General features: G+C 45.5%; 1 protein-coding gene across 3 annotated transcripts in view; it reads right to left on the reverse strand.

Annotated features, from left to right (window-relative positions):
• Nucleotides 1-281: 281 nt before the first annotated feature.
• Nucleotides 282-14886, reverse strand: part of LOC140208711 (uncharacterized) — a 126971-nt gene continuing 112366 nt past the window's right edge. Inside the window, exons 1-2 of one of the 3 annotated variants that reach the window (XM_072277591.1) lie at nt 10476-10525; nt 282-1796 (exon numbers count right to left, since the gene is read on the reverse strand). In XM_072277591.1, the coding sequence (XP_072133692.1) occupies nt 755-1459 (705 nt within the window). In that variant the 5' untranslated portion in view covers nt 1460-1796; nt 10476-10525 and the 3' untranslated portion in view covers nt 282-754. Of the gene's footprint in view, nt 1797-7137; nt 7205-10475; nt 10526-14886 lie in introns of those variants that run through there. The other 2 variants (XM_072277589.1, XM_072277590.1) reach the window with 2 other exon arrangements.

A 14886-nucleotide genomic window follows, 5' to 3' on the forward strand; every position in this document is an offset into this window, starting at 1 on the left:
CCTCCTTTCACTGACCGGTCGCCGTAACCAGTGTCCCACTGTGTGTCTCTGGAAGAGTCATCTGACCTTGATTAAATAAACACGCTACGAAGCAACTGTGAACATCGAACTGTCCATCACATAACTCCGCCTCTCTCTCACCATGGCAACCAAGAAGCAACTGTGAACATCAAACTGTCCATCACATAGCTCCGCCTCTCTCTCACCATGGCAACCAAGAAGCAACTGTGAACATCGAACTGTCCATCACATAACTCCGCCTCTCTCTCACCATGGCAACCAAGAAGCAACTGTGAACATCGAACTGTCCATCACATAACTCCGCCTCTCTCTCACCATGGCAACCAAGAAGCAACTGTGAACATCGAACTGTCCATCACATAACCCCGCCTCTCTCTCACCATGGCAACCAAGAAGCAACTAGCAGTACTGTAGACAGTTTTTCTCTCTCTCTTATTTAAAGGCACAGTCCATGTCCACCACGAGTACTTCACCACATTCACAGTAGGTGATCGGCCTCTCCCCGGTGTGAACAAAATGATACACAATTGGTTGATTTGGCTGAGAGAATTTCTTCCCACAGTCTGAGTGGGTGATCGGCCTCTCCCCAGTGTGGACTCGCTGATGTTCTTTCAGTTGAGATGACGTAATGAATCCCTTCCCACGGACAGAGCGGGTGAACGGCCATTTCCCTGTGTGTCAGTATGTGAAATGACCAACTGAATCCCTTCCCACAGACTGAGCAAGTTAATCGTCACTCCCTAGTGTGAACTGACTGGTGTCTCAGTAGATGAGGTGAGCAAGTGAAGCCCTTCCCACAGACTGAGCAGGTGAACGGTCTCTCCCCGGTGTGAACTCGCTGATGTGCCTTCAGATGAGATGACTGAATGAAGCCCTTCCCACAGTCTGAGCAGGTGAACGGCCTCTCCCCAGTGTGAACTCGCTGATGCACCTTCAGTTCAAATGACTCTACGAATCCCCTCCCACACACTGAGCAGGTGAATGGCCTCTCCCCAGTGTGAACTGACTGGTGTCTCAGTACAGCAGATGACTTTGTGAAATCCTCTCCACAGACTGAGCAGGTGAATGGCCTCACCCCAGTGTGAATTCGCCGATGTACCTTCAGTTGAGATGACTGAGTAAATCCCATCCCACAGTCTGAGCAGGTGAACGGCCTCTCCCCAGAGTGAACTCGCTGATGTACCTTCAGTTGATATGACTCAGGGAATCCCTTCCCACAGTCTGAGCAGGTGAACGGCCTCTCTCCAGTGTGAATTCGCCGATGTACCATCAGTTGAGATGACTGAGTGAATTCCTTCCCACAGACTGAGCAGGTGAATGGCCTCTTTCCAGTGTGAACTGACTGGTGTCTCAGTAACTGAGATGACACAGTGAATCCCTTCCCACAGTCTGAGCAGGTGAACGGCCGCTCCCCGGTGTGAACTCGCTGGTGAGCCATTAGGTCAGATAACCGAGTGAATCCTTCCCCACAACTTCAGCAGATGATCAGCCTCTGTTCGAAGTGAACTGACCAGTTTGTCCACAGGTGGGAAGACCGACTGAATCCCTTCTCACACACAGAACAGGTGAATGGCCTTGTCCCAGTGTGAACTTGCTGATGTACCTTCAGTTGAGATGACCGACTGAATCCATTCCCACTGTCTGAGCAGATGAATGGGTTTCCCCCTTTGTTGACGTACGGCTGGGATTTTCTTTTATCTACTGTCAGTTTAAAGTGCCACAGTTTTAAAGCCATGAAAACATTTTCTGCCCAGATGAATGGTTGGTCTGCACAGCTGTTAAAAGGAATTAAATGAATATTAGTATTATTTCATGTTCTTGTCACAGAGTCATAGAAAAGTACAACACAGAAACAGGCCCTTTGGCCCATCTAGTTTATGTTGAACTATTTAAACTGTCTACCCCTGTACCCCGACCATCCAGGTACCTATACAAACCTCTTACATGTTGAAATTGAGCTCGCATGCACCAGTTGGACTGTCTGCTCATTCCACACCTGGATGACCATCTGTGTGAAAAACTTTCCCCTCATGTTCCCCTTAATGTTTCACCTTTCACCCTTAATCCATGGCCTCTGGTTGTAGTCCCACCCCATCTCAGTGGAAAAAGCCAGCTTGCATTTACCCCATCTATAACCCTCATAATTTTGGCACACCTCCATCAAATCTCCCCTTGAGCTTCTACATTCCAAGGAATAAAGCCCTGACCTGTTCAAACTTTCCCTATAACCCAAGTCCTCCAGACCTGGCAACATCCTTGTGAATTTTCTCTGAACTCTTTCAACCTCTTTTACATCTTTCCTGTAGGTAGGTGATAAAACTGCACACAACACTCCAAATTAGGCCTCACCAATGTCTCGTGCAGTGTGAACATAACATCCATCTCCTGCACTCAGTACTTTGGTTCATGAAGGCCAATATGCCAAAATCTTTCTTTCCGTCCCTATTTAACTGTGTCACCACTTTCAGTGAATTATGGACATGTATTCCCAGATCCCTTCCTTCTGCAGCACTCCTCAGTGCCCGACCATTCACTGTGTAAGACCCAGGTCCTATCAAAATGCAACACCTCGCACTTGTCTCCATTAAATTCCATTTTGCATTTCTCCAGCTGGTCCAGATCACACTGCAAGCCATTATATCCTTCCTCACTATCCACTACACCCACAATCTTAGTGTCATCCAGAAATCTGCTGATCCAGTTAACCACACTATCATCCAGATTACTGATCTAGATGACAAACAACAACAGATCCAGCACCGATTCCTGTGGCAAACCACTAGTCACAGGCCTCCAGTCAGAGAGGCAACCATCGGCTTCTCCCAAAACCAGTGTCTCATGCAATTTACTATCTTATCTTGAATGCTGAGTGACTGAACCTTCTTGACCAACCTCCCATATCAGACTTTGTCAAGTGCCTTGCTAAAGTCCATGTAGACAACATCCACTGCCTTGCCTTCAACCACTTTCCTGACAACTTCCTCGAGAGACTCTATTAGATTGGATAGACATGACCTACCATGCACGAAGCCATGCTGCCTATCCTTAATCTATCTATCCAAATACTTACATATCTGGTTCCTGCACATACGTTCCAATGACTTTCCCACTACTGATGTCAAGCTCATTGACGTATAATTTCCTACTTTATTTTTAGAGCCTTTCTTGAACAGCGGAACAACATTGGCTGTCCTCCAATCCTCCAGTACCTCAACTGTCACTAAGGATTATTTAAATATCTGTGCTTGTGCCCCAACAATTTCTGCACTTGTTTTCCGCAGAGTCCCAGGGAACAATTTGTCAGGCCCTGGGGATTTATCCACACTAATTTGCCTTCAGACAGCAAACACCTCCACCCCTGCAATCTGTACAGGGTCCATGAAGTTGATGCCATTTTGCCTCACTTCTATAGACTCTGTGTCCATCTCCTGAGTAAACATGGATGCACAAATAATATTTAAAATCTCCCCCATATATTTTGTCTCCTCATACAGATTACCATTCTGATGGTCCAGAGTGGGCATGTTTCTGTACTGAACTGGCCAAACGTGATTGGGAGGGGAAGCTGGTAAGAATGATGATGGAGCAGCAATGGCTGGAGTTTCTGAGAGCAATTCGGGAGCTGAGTGATCGATACATCCCAAAGAAGTGGAAGCATTAGAAAGGCAGGGGGACACAACCGTGGATGAAATGAGAAGCCAAAGCCAACATAAAAAGCAAAGAGAGGGCAAACAAAAGAGCAAAATCTATTGGGAAGCTTTTAGAAAGCAACAGAAGATGACTAAAAAAGATGTCAGATGAGTTCAGGGTGTGGAATTATGATATTGTAGTCACTAATGAGTCTTTGTAGCACCCAACAGTCTGAGGCATTCGGAGGAACAAAATATCCAGGGCCTCAATATCTCTTGAAAACCAAGGTTCGCTGCACCAGTTACCTTTCAACTTTTATTTTGACAGGCACATACAAACTCTACACCCTCAAAACTTCACTTCTGAAGAACTCCCACTTACCAAGTACTCCTTTGCCAGAAAACAGCCTGTCCACACTTGTCAGATCCATTCTGATACCATCAGAATTGACCTTTCTCCAATTTAGAATCTCGACCCATGGTTCAGTCCTTTCTTTTTCCATGTTAACTTGGAATCTCATGGCAATATGATCATTAGATGCAAAGTGTTCCCATACACTAATATTCTGTCACCAGCCCTGGATTATTTTCTAATAGCTTATTGCACATTTCTATGCTGGGAATTCTATGTGCTGATTAATGGCACATCTGACAAACTCTACCCCATCTAGTCCTTTTACATCTGGGAGTCACGTCAATCTATGGAAATTTAAAATCATTTAGTATATCAAGCATTGGCATAGTCTGCGATCTCTCTTGCTAATTTGTTCCTCCAAATTCCTCAGATTGTTGGGTGCAAACAAGTCCCAGTCATGGCAACAAGATCACAATTCCCTGCCCTGAGGTCTGAACAGCATTTGCCTGGTGTCAAGAAAACAACCTCTCCCTCACTGCCACAAAAAACAAAGGAGCTGATTGTGGACGACAGAAGGAATGGAGACAGGCTAACCCCTATTTACACCAATGCATCTGGGGTTGAGAGGGTGAACAGCTTTAAGTTCCTCGACATACACATCACCGAGGATCTCATGTGGTCTGTACATACCAGCTGTGTGGTGAAAAAGGCACAGCAGTGCCTCCCTCACGTCAGACGGTTGAAGAAGTCTGAAATGGGGCCCCAAATCCTAAGAACTTTCTACAGAGTCACAACTGAGAGCATCCTGACTGGCTGCATCACTGCCTGGTATGGGAACTGTACTTCCCTTAATCGCAGGAACCTGCAGAGAGTGGTGTGGACAGCCCAGCGCATCTGTAGATGTGAACTGCCCATGATTCAGGACATTTACAGGGACAGGTGTGTAAAAGGGGCCCAGAGGACCACTGGGGACCCTACTCAACCGAACCACAAACTGCTCCAAGCTGCTACCATCCGGGAAACAGTACTGCAGCATAAAAGCCAGAACCAACAGGATTCTTCCATCAGGCCATCACACTGCTTAATTCATGCTGATACAACTGTATTTCTATGTTATATTGACTGTCCTGTTCTATTATAAATTACTATAAATTGCACATTGCACATTTAGATGGAGATGCAACACAGAGTTTTACTCCTCATGCATGTGAAGGATGTAAGTAAGAAAGTCAATTCAATTCACCCTCTCTATTACCTGGCATTCTGGCTCCCATCCCCTCTACAATTTTAGTTTAACACCACCCCCCCCACCCACCATACCAGCACAAGCAAGCCTTAACACTAGGATATCAGTCCCCTTCTAGTTCTGTTGCCGTAACTAGCAAATCCCCTATCACCCCTTTGACTTTCCTCTGCCACGTAATCTCCTCCCCCCAACAGTTTCTAAAGTGGTAGAATACATAGAACATAAAAAAACATAGAAAACCTACAGCACAAAACAGGCTCTTCAGCCCACAAAGCTGTGCCAAACATGTCCCTACCTTAGAGCTACCGAGGCTTACCCAGAGCCCTTTACTTTTCTAAGCTCCATGTACCCATCCAGGAGTCTCTTAAAATACGTTATTGTTTCTGCCTCCTCCACTGCCGCCGGCAGCCCATTCCACGCACTCACCACTCTCTGCATGAATAACTTATCCCCGACATCTCCTCTGTATTTACTTCCAAGCACCTTAAACCTATGCCCTCTCGTGCTAGCCATTTCAGCCCTGGGAAAAAGCCTCAGACTATCCACAGAATCAATGCCTTTCATTATCTCATACACCTCTATCAGGTCACCTCTCATCCTCCGTCACTACAAGGAAAAAAGGCCGAGTTCACTCAACATATTCTCATAAGTCACGCTCGCCTGTCGAGGCAAAGTCCTTATAAATCTCCTCTGCACCCTATCTATGGCCTACCTGTTGTTGTGGGGGATGGCCACAACAGTATTCTGCGATGGCTATTTAACCTCATTCCCCTTCCTGACTCTCACCCAGTTTCCTGCGTCCTGCACTTTGGGTGTAACTCACCTCTCTTTATCCCACCCCCTCCGACTCCCGGATGATACGGAATTCATCCATTTCCAGCCCCAACTCCTTAAAGTGGAGACACAACATGTGCACACTGAATTTTATATATAGAGGTACTCATTTTAACAGCTAGCAAATCACTGTCAGTAATAATTTTGATCTGCAATCTCACACAACGTATGTAACAGGTCTGTAGCAGGTAATGAAGGATTTTCTCACTGGAGCAATTGCACACTGTCCATATCTGATTTGCTTGCTAAATAATGCTATAAAAAGTCAGATTTTCAAATATCACTCCACTTCTTCCCACTTGCAAATTCTCCAGCAACTTTTGCATCACCACAATACACACAGGTAACACCAGTTTCTGTATTGTACATAAATATTTCCCCTGAACCCTCCCCCAGGTGACTGACGGTGGTGAACTCAGTGATGGCAATGCCAATGAATATGAAGGGAAGGGCAGTAGTCTGTCTCATTGGAGTCTGGCACATTTGTGATGTGAAAGCTACTTGTTGCCCAGGGCAAAGGTGTTTGATTTCATTATGTACCCAGAGAGAGTGGGACAAAACATGTTCTCACGGGTAGAAAGTCCAGAACAAGAGGGGGTGGAACAAGCAACAGACACAAAATGCTGGGGGAACTCAGCAGGCCAGGCAGCATCTATGGAAAAGAGTACTAATGCTGAGTTCCTCCAGCAATTTGTGTGTGTTGCTCGGATTTCCAGCATCTGCAGATTTTCTCTGGTTTGTGACTGGAGGCAGAACAAAGGTGATTTTCACAACAGCTGATGTAAAAGATTTTGTTCCCTTTCTCCGAGTTCCCGATCCTTGCATTTAGACAGCTGGAGCTCAGCTCTGTCTGAGAGACCCATCGGTTCCCATTCCCTCATCAGCCGGAAGCTCCCCGGGGCCCGTGTCCGGATGGTGGGGCTGAGAGAGAGGGAAGAGAGCAGGACTGTCCCGGGATTGCGGGTCACGGAGTCCGGAGTCACAGCAACTACCCGAAGTCGGTGTTGAAAACGCCGCCCGGTGAGACCCCCAACCCGGAGACCCCTTCTCACCTCAACCGATCATCCGGGGCCTTTTGTGCCCCGCGCGCTGGTGAGCTCGAGCTTGGTCGGTTTAACGGCTGGGCTACGAATCACGTGACCAGCCCCTCCCCCACCGCTGTCAACAGAGGAGTCACGCGATGCGCTGTTCCCATTGGTCCGAAGTGATGTCAATCATTGCTTTCAGCCAATAGCGGAGGCGGAGCAGCCGAGAGGGCGTTACCCCCGCTGACTCCGTCTCCCGAACTTTCCGTCACGGCGGGACAACCGTCAAAGTAAATGTCCGCTTTCTGATTTATTTCCATTTCCCTCCGAGGGAAGTTGGGGCGTTTGTGAAGCGTCTCCTGCGGCCGGAGTCTGATGTGTCGCTGAGAAGTAGGAGGAGACCGCTCGGCCCGTCGGTTTGATGCCGGTTCACCGGGGAGGGAGAGGATGAAGACGGTGAGAGAGGGGGCGGACAGGATGTTTGTCCCGGTGGGGACAGGAGGGGCTCATCTGTGGAAATGTCTGAGCCCACGGTGGTGGCGATTCACCACATTGGGGGGCAAACACCGGCAGACTGTTGCCCTGCAAGCGGGGCCAATGGTTCGGGCAAAGTGACAATTATTTGTGTTTTGTTGAGACTGTACCGGGAATATGGTGTAAAATCCCGCTCCCCACACTAACACGGGTCACACAGACCAAAGAACAAACTGCCGGAGGAACTCAGTGGGTCGGGCAGCATCTGTGGAGGGAAATGGACCGTCAACATTTCGGGCCGAGACCCTCCCTCTGGACTGAGAGTGGACGGGAAATAGTCCGAGAAAAGAGGTGAGGGGTGGGGATGGGGCAAGAGCTGGGGAGTGAGAGGTGGATCCAGGTGAGGGGGAGGTGGGAAGGTGGAAATAGTGACGGGGTGGGAGGTGAGTGGTTGGGGCAACACGGGGCTGCAGAAGATGGAAATTAATTCCATAGAGGATTAACAAAGAGGTTAGAGAGTATTTGTTATAGAGAGTGCAATGAAGATTCACCAGACTGATCCCTGGAGTGGTGGGGTCATCATATGAAGAAAGATCAAATGTGATAACCCTTTCATTTAGAGAATCGAGGACTGAGAGGTGAACACATTGAAATGCACAACATCATTACAGGCTGAACCAGGGATCCCAGTTTCTGAAAAAGGGGGTGGACTGTCCGGGACTGAGATGAGGGGAAATGTCTTCACTCCGAGGATGGTGAATGTCTGTAAATCCCCACCACAGAGGCCGGTGAAGACTCAGTGATCGTCCTCACATAAAACAGAGGCCAGCAGATGTGTGGAGACCGAAAGTATCAAGGAAATGAGGATCGGGCAGAAACATGTGGCTGAGATGGGAGAGCAGCCATCATCTTAGAGGAGCTGAATGGCCACCTCCTGCTGTTTCTCACTTGATGTTTCAGTGTTCCTGTCCAGTGAAGTTGGAGGAATGTGAATAGAAATGAGTGTTTATAAACATGGACAGATTTAAATGAAACCTGCACATTTCCGGTTTGGGTCTGAATTGTGTGTTGGACCGGGATGGGAATCGAGCCCGTGACTCTGTGACCTGGGGGTGGAGGGAAAGGGACAGGGACGATTTGGAGGGAAGAAGTAAAAATGTATCTTGTGTAAATATGGAATGATGTGGGAAATGCAGCGGATGGTTCGGGCAGCGTGTGAGGGGCGAAGAGCAGAGTCACCGGTTCAGCTGGGAGACCCTCCACCAGCACATGGTCCCATTTCCTGTTCACGTTTTCCCGCAGATCTGCAGCATCTGCCGGTCACTGCTGGAGTGTACGTGTAACTTCATCTTTCGCCCGTTCAGACAAGGCAGTGAGATCCGGATCTGTCACATCCTCTCGTTGTGGGTGGACAATGTTTTATTCTGCAATATTTTCAGCATGTTTCCATATAACCACATAACAATTACAGCATGGAAACAGGCCATCTCGGCCCTTCTAGTCCGTGCCGAATGCTTACTCTCACCAAGTCCCAGACCTCAGACCATAACTACTGGGCCGAGGCCTGGGACTAGGCCTCATTCCACTGTTTTTATCTGCTGAAGGGCAGCCAATGTTTCTGGGTGTCTGACCCATTCATATGAGAACTTAGCCTTTTGTATTTATCTGAGCTTTTCATAAATGTGTACAGTTTAGTTCAGCTTCACTCCAGAATTTCCAAAGCACCAACCCAGTCAGTCAAATAGTTCCACATAATTAAAGTAGTTTACAGTATTAGATTTTAATTTTATTTTGTATTACTTATATAATTTAACTATTTAATATGTATATTCTTATTTTAAATCAAAGGTAAAAATCTATTGTTATGAATTAAATTCTGTTGCTGCTGTAGAGACAACAAATTACATAAGATCAGCCAGTGCTATTAAACCTGAGTCTGATAATTGGTCTGGGAGACCCACTACCGGTCACCTGATCCCAGTTACCGCAGATCGTAATGCGAGATTGAAGCCTTTTCTATTTATTGGTGTTCATCAGTTCAGTTAACTTTCCCTCTGTGATTCCAAAGCAGAAGCTCAGTCTGTCTAATATTTCCACACAATTAAAATGGGGACTTATCATGTACTGAGCTACAGCTGCAGAGAAAGTGCAGTGCAGATAGACATATGGGGCAGGGTCACGTCGAGTTACATTGTGAGGTCGAGTCCATTTTATTGGACTGGAGACCATTAATTTGGCCTAGAACTGCAGACAGGAAGCTGTCCATGAGCCTGGTGGTACGCGCTTTAAGGCTTTTGCATCTCTTCCCCGATGGAGGTTTGGGTTTGCAGCAATAATGTCCAAAGTTGTGGGCATCTTTGAGTACAAGGCCTGCTTTCCCGAGGCAGGGGAAGTGTAGGAAGAGTCCATAGAGGGGAGGCTTGTTTCTATGATGTTTCCAGATGAGACCAAAGTTCTCTGCAGTTCCTTGCAGTCATGGGCAGAGCCTTAGCCGTACGAAGTTGTGAAGTATCGAGAAGAAGCTCAGAGACCTCGGCCTTCACCCTGCCTTGTGTAGCTGGATCCTGGACTTCCTGTCAGATGGCTGGCAGGTGGTAAGAGAGGGATCCCTCACCTCTGTCTCTCTGACCCTCAGCACACATGCCCCACAGGGTTGTCTCCTTGGCCCCCTCCTTTACTCTCTGTGCACCCATGACTTGTGTCGCCACCCACAGCTCCAATCTGTTAATTAAATTTGCTGACGACACTATATTGATTGGCCTAATCCCAAATAATAACTTTCAATTGATCAAATGCTTCCTGACAAGTCTCGGTCCAAACAGACTTTTCACCCTTCTTCAGGAGATTAGTCAGAGGAAGAGCGATATCAGCAAAGTTCTTACAGAACTTACGATAATATCCAACCATTCCCAGAAACCTTCCAAGAGCCTTCTTACCAGTCTGTCACAAAAACTGTGGGTCAACTGTCTAAGAAAAATAACAAGATGGCTTGAGTGGCAAAAATAGATTGAGGTGCTTTTATTTACAAAAATAGTGGAACAACAAAAACTTGGATGTCCACATGAAAACAAGAAGATTTTTTAAAAAAATACTATAGCTGTGTGTGTATATATATATATATATATATATACACACACACAGCTTGCAATTGTCACCTGTCTGGTTAACAACCACCCTCAGACTAAACAACAAAAAAAACACCCAAGGCCTTGGTAACCCAAGGTTTATAACTGCTAAGCCAATCCCCCTAACCAAAAGCTAATTAACTCAATTATCTTCCATTTCACACAATCTGAAACTCTACCACCAGTTCTCACAATAAACACATAGACTTCATCACAAGATTCACCATTTCCAGGTTAAATAACTTAAATAAACCCCAAAACTTTACCACAAGATGAGTAATTAGGTAACATAACCCTTGTCCCAGGTAAAGATGGTATCCTCCACCATCGGCACACCTGTGCAGGTTGCTGCTGCCTCTATATAAGACAGCTCTATGCAGCAGCTCTGTTTCAGACCCAGTGACTGTGGAGGAGAGAAACGTCAGATTACCATGACACTTCGGCAAAACACTTACTGGAAAGATGAATATGAATAAATTGACCTGAGATAATAAAACTGTGACATAGTGTGTTTCTTTTTTTCATACCTATTACTGCTGGGGATGAGTGTAAAATTGTGACTGTTGATTTATTGTGATGCCTGCACTCACCACAATAACATAGGGGAATAATGTGTGTGGATGACCCTTTGAGTGTTTTACCGAGTGTGCCCTGAGACGTCTGTAATCAGTGACGGGCCTTCGTCACACAGTCGGAACAGGAACTTCAGAAATGGCCTGAATTTTGCCTGCACAGGAGCCAACTTGCCTTGACCTACAACACAGCCAAGACAGATCACAGTGGCATGGCCAAATTCACTCTTAGCTAGGTCAACTGTAAGATTGGCCCTGGAAAGCCTGTCAAACAGCTCTTCTACTACAGAGATATGCTCTTCCCAAGTGTCACTCCCTGTGACTAAGTCATCAATATAGGCATCTGTGTGTCCTAACCCTTGAATTACAGAATCAATCATTCTCTGGAATGTTCCTGGAGCATATTTCATTCCAAATGGCGAAACATTGTATTCATACAACCCAGAAGGTGTCACAAATGCAGAAATTTCTCTACCTCAGTCCGTCAATGGAACACACCAATACCCTTTCAACAGATCAATCTTTGTAAGAAATTAGCTTTTCCAACCTTATCAATGCAATCATCCACCCTAGGGATAGGATAGGCATCTGTTTTTGTTACTGCATTTACCTTCCTATAATCAGTGCAAAATCTAACTCTACCATCAGGTTTGAGCACAATAATGCAGGGTGAGCTCCAATCTGATGTTGAAGGCCTAATAATACTATTTCCCAGCATATATTCAATTTCTTGCTCAGCCAATTTACACTTTTCTACGTTCATGCGATATGGGTGTTGTTCAATCGGTTTGGCTTGACCAATATCTACGTCATGTACTGCGACCGTGGTTTACTTGGGAGCATCAGGAAATAAATCTTTAAAATTCAGAATTAATTCCTTCAGCTGTTGTTGTTGCTTTGGCTGCAGATGAGCCAACTTGTTGTCAATGTCTTCGAGAACAACCGAGTTCATTAGTCTAACCGGGACCATGTTTGGCTTGTGAAAAGTCTCAGATGAGTCAATTGTTTCATTCTCAGGATTGCCAGATTGATATGTTTGACAACACTCACCGATGGTGCCTGCTTGTCAGAATAAGGCTTTATCATATTGATGTGTACTACCTGTGTTAGTTTACATCGGTCGTGTGTTTTAATAACATAATTCACATCATTAATTTGAGAGACTATTTCATACAGTCCATTGAATTTCGCCTGAAGTGGATTTGTCAACATTGGAGATAAGGCAAGCACATTATCCCTCACCTTGTATTTTCTTTTGTTTTGATCCGCTTATCAAACCAACACTTCATTTTGTTTTGAGAAATCTTCAAGTTTTGTCTTGCTAGACGACAGGCTTGGTGTAGTTTATTTCTGAACTTCAAAACATAGTCTAACAAGTTAACATGTACATCCCCATCAATCCACTGTTCCTTTAACAAGGTCAAAGGTCCCCTCACTCTGTGACCAAATACAAGTTCAAATGGACTAAAGCCCAGTGAGTGATTCCTGTACCGACTCTCTTAAGCCTGATTTATACTTGTGTGTCAAATGTATGCGACAGGCACCACATACACACACTGCACCCTACGCCGTTGGGTGATGTGCACCTCCTCTAAAAAGTAACTCACGCGTCGTGGCGACACAGACAACAACAACTGTGATTGGTTCGTTTGATAGCATCGCATTTCCGGTTGCTTTTCTCCACCATGTCTGTACACTGATGCAAAATAAATGGTTGGAGACAATGAACCAAATCGTCAAATCTACCTGCCGACATCCAAAAATATTTGAAATGCATTTCCTCGTCCATGTCTCTCACGAAGAAGCTCAACAGTGTCAGAGAAACCCCACAGCCAACTAGCGTTTTGGTGGTGAAGTGTATAGCGATGCAGACACAACTACGCATGCTCGCTACGGCGTAGGGCTATGCAAAAATTAAATTGGGCCTACGGTGTAGGATACGGCGTATCCCGAATGCACAAGTATAAATCAGCCTTTATGGTGAACAAAAGCAAATGTATTCCTTCACCCCAGTGTTTTCCATTTTCAACACAGTATGTCTTAATCATTGTTTTGAGGGTAGAATGAAATCTTTCTAAAGCCCCTTGTGATTCCGGATGGTACGCAGACGATGTAATTTGTTTAGGTCCCAGTTCATAAACTACCTGCTGGAATAATCTAGATGTAAAATTACTTCCTTGATCAGACTGGATTTCTTTAGGCAAACCAAATAAAGTAAAAAACTTGTTAAGAGCCTTCGTCACAGTTTTAGCTTTAATATTTCTGAGAGGTATTGCCTCTGGGAATCTGGATGCAGTACACATAATAGTTAGTAAATACTGATGGACAGCTTTAGTCTTTGGCAATGGGCCAACACAATCCACTATAAATTTGGAAAAGGGTTCACCGAATGCAGGTATAGGCCGGAGTGGGGCCACTGGGGTGACCTGATTAGGTTTACCCACAACTTGACAAGTGTGACAGGTTCTGCAAAAGGTCACAATATCTTTCCTCAAATTCGGCCAGTAAACTTCTTTCATAATCCTGTTTACAGTTTTATTCACTCCGAAATGGCCACCGAAGGGCATACTGTGGGCCAAAGTTAAAATTTCAGTCCTATGAACTTTAGGAACTACAACTTGGTGAACAATTGCCCATTCCTCACTCGCAGGTATAGCAGGTGGCCTCCACTTCCTCATTAACACTCCATCCTTGAGGTAATACCCCACTGCCATTTTCTTAATCTCATCATCTGAGAGAGATGTTTCTTATAAAGCTTCAATCTCAGGGTCTTGGTTCTGTTCTGCTATAAACTCCTTCCTAGACAGGGATGAATCTTCCTCATCAGACTTACTACCTGAATCCTGTTGAAACAATGAAGGCTGAAAGGTCCCTGACAAGTCATCAAAAGCTGAATCCTGGTCACCCTGATTTTGGCTATCATGGGTATCAGAATCATGCTGCACAGAACCGTCTGCATTGGCAGACTTTTTAGCCGTACTTCGAGTTATTGCGATAAATGTTAAAATCCGTCTGTGGGTCGTCAGTGGTTGGCTTAGCTGGCAACTGCACTGCAGGAACAACATTACCATCTACCAGGTCATTCCCTGACAGCAAAGTAACATCTTCCACTGGTAAACTGGAGCATAATCCGATCTTAACAGGTCCCAAAACCAACCCTGACTGTAAAGTTACCTTGTGCAATGGCACAGAAACAATGCTGCCCCCAATGCCTTTAATAAGATTTACCTCATCACTGTTCGTCTCATCACCAAACTTTAGAACGCTGTCTCATGGAAGTGACTGAAAAGCCCCAGTATCTCGAAGAATTTTCACTGGTACCGGTGTTGACCCTTCCATTACTAATACAAACCCATCTGACATAAAATGATCAAATCCTTTCTTAACTCAGTCAGACCTCTCAGTCCTTAACTGAGCCTCAACAGAATGTTCAGAACCCTTTGAGTTTATAGGTGCTTCAACATACTGATCACAGGCATTTGGGACTGTCTCCTTTTCCTTCTTCAGGACAGAACAATTAGCCATCATATGACCAGCTTTTTTACAATAGTAACAAGTAAGACCAGAATATTTCTCCTTCAACTGCTTCCCTTCATCCTTACTCT

Source organism: Mobula birostris, chromosome 13, assembly GCF_030028105.1.
Source record: "Mobula birostris isolate sMobBir1 chromosome 13, sMobBir1.hap1, whole genome shotgun sequence".
Lineage (NCBI taxonomy): Eukaryota > Metazoa > Chordata > Chondrichthyes > Myliobatiformes > Myliobatidae > Mobula > Mobula birostris.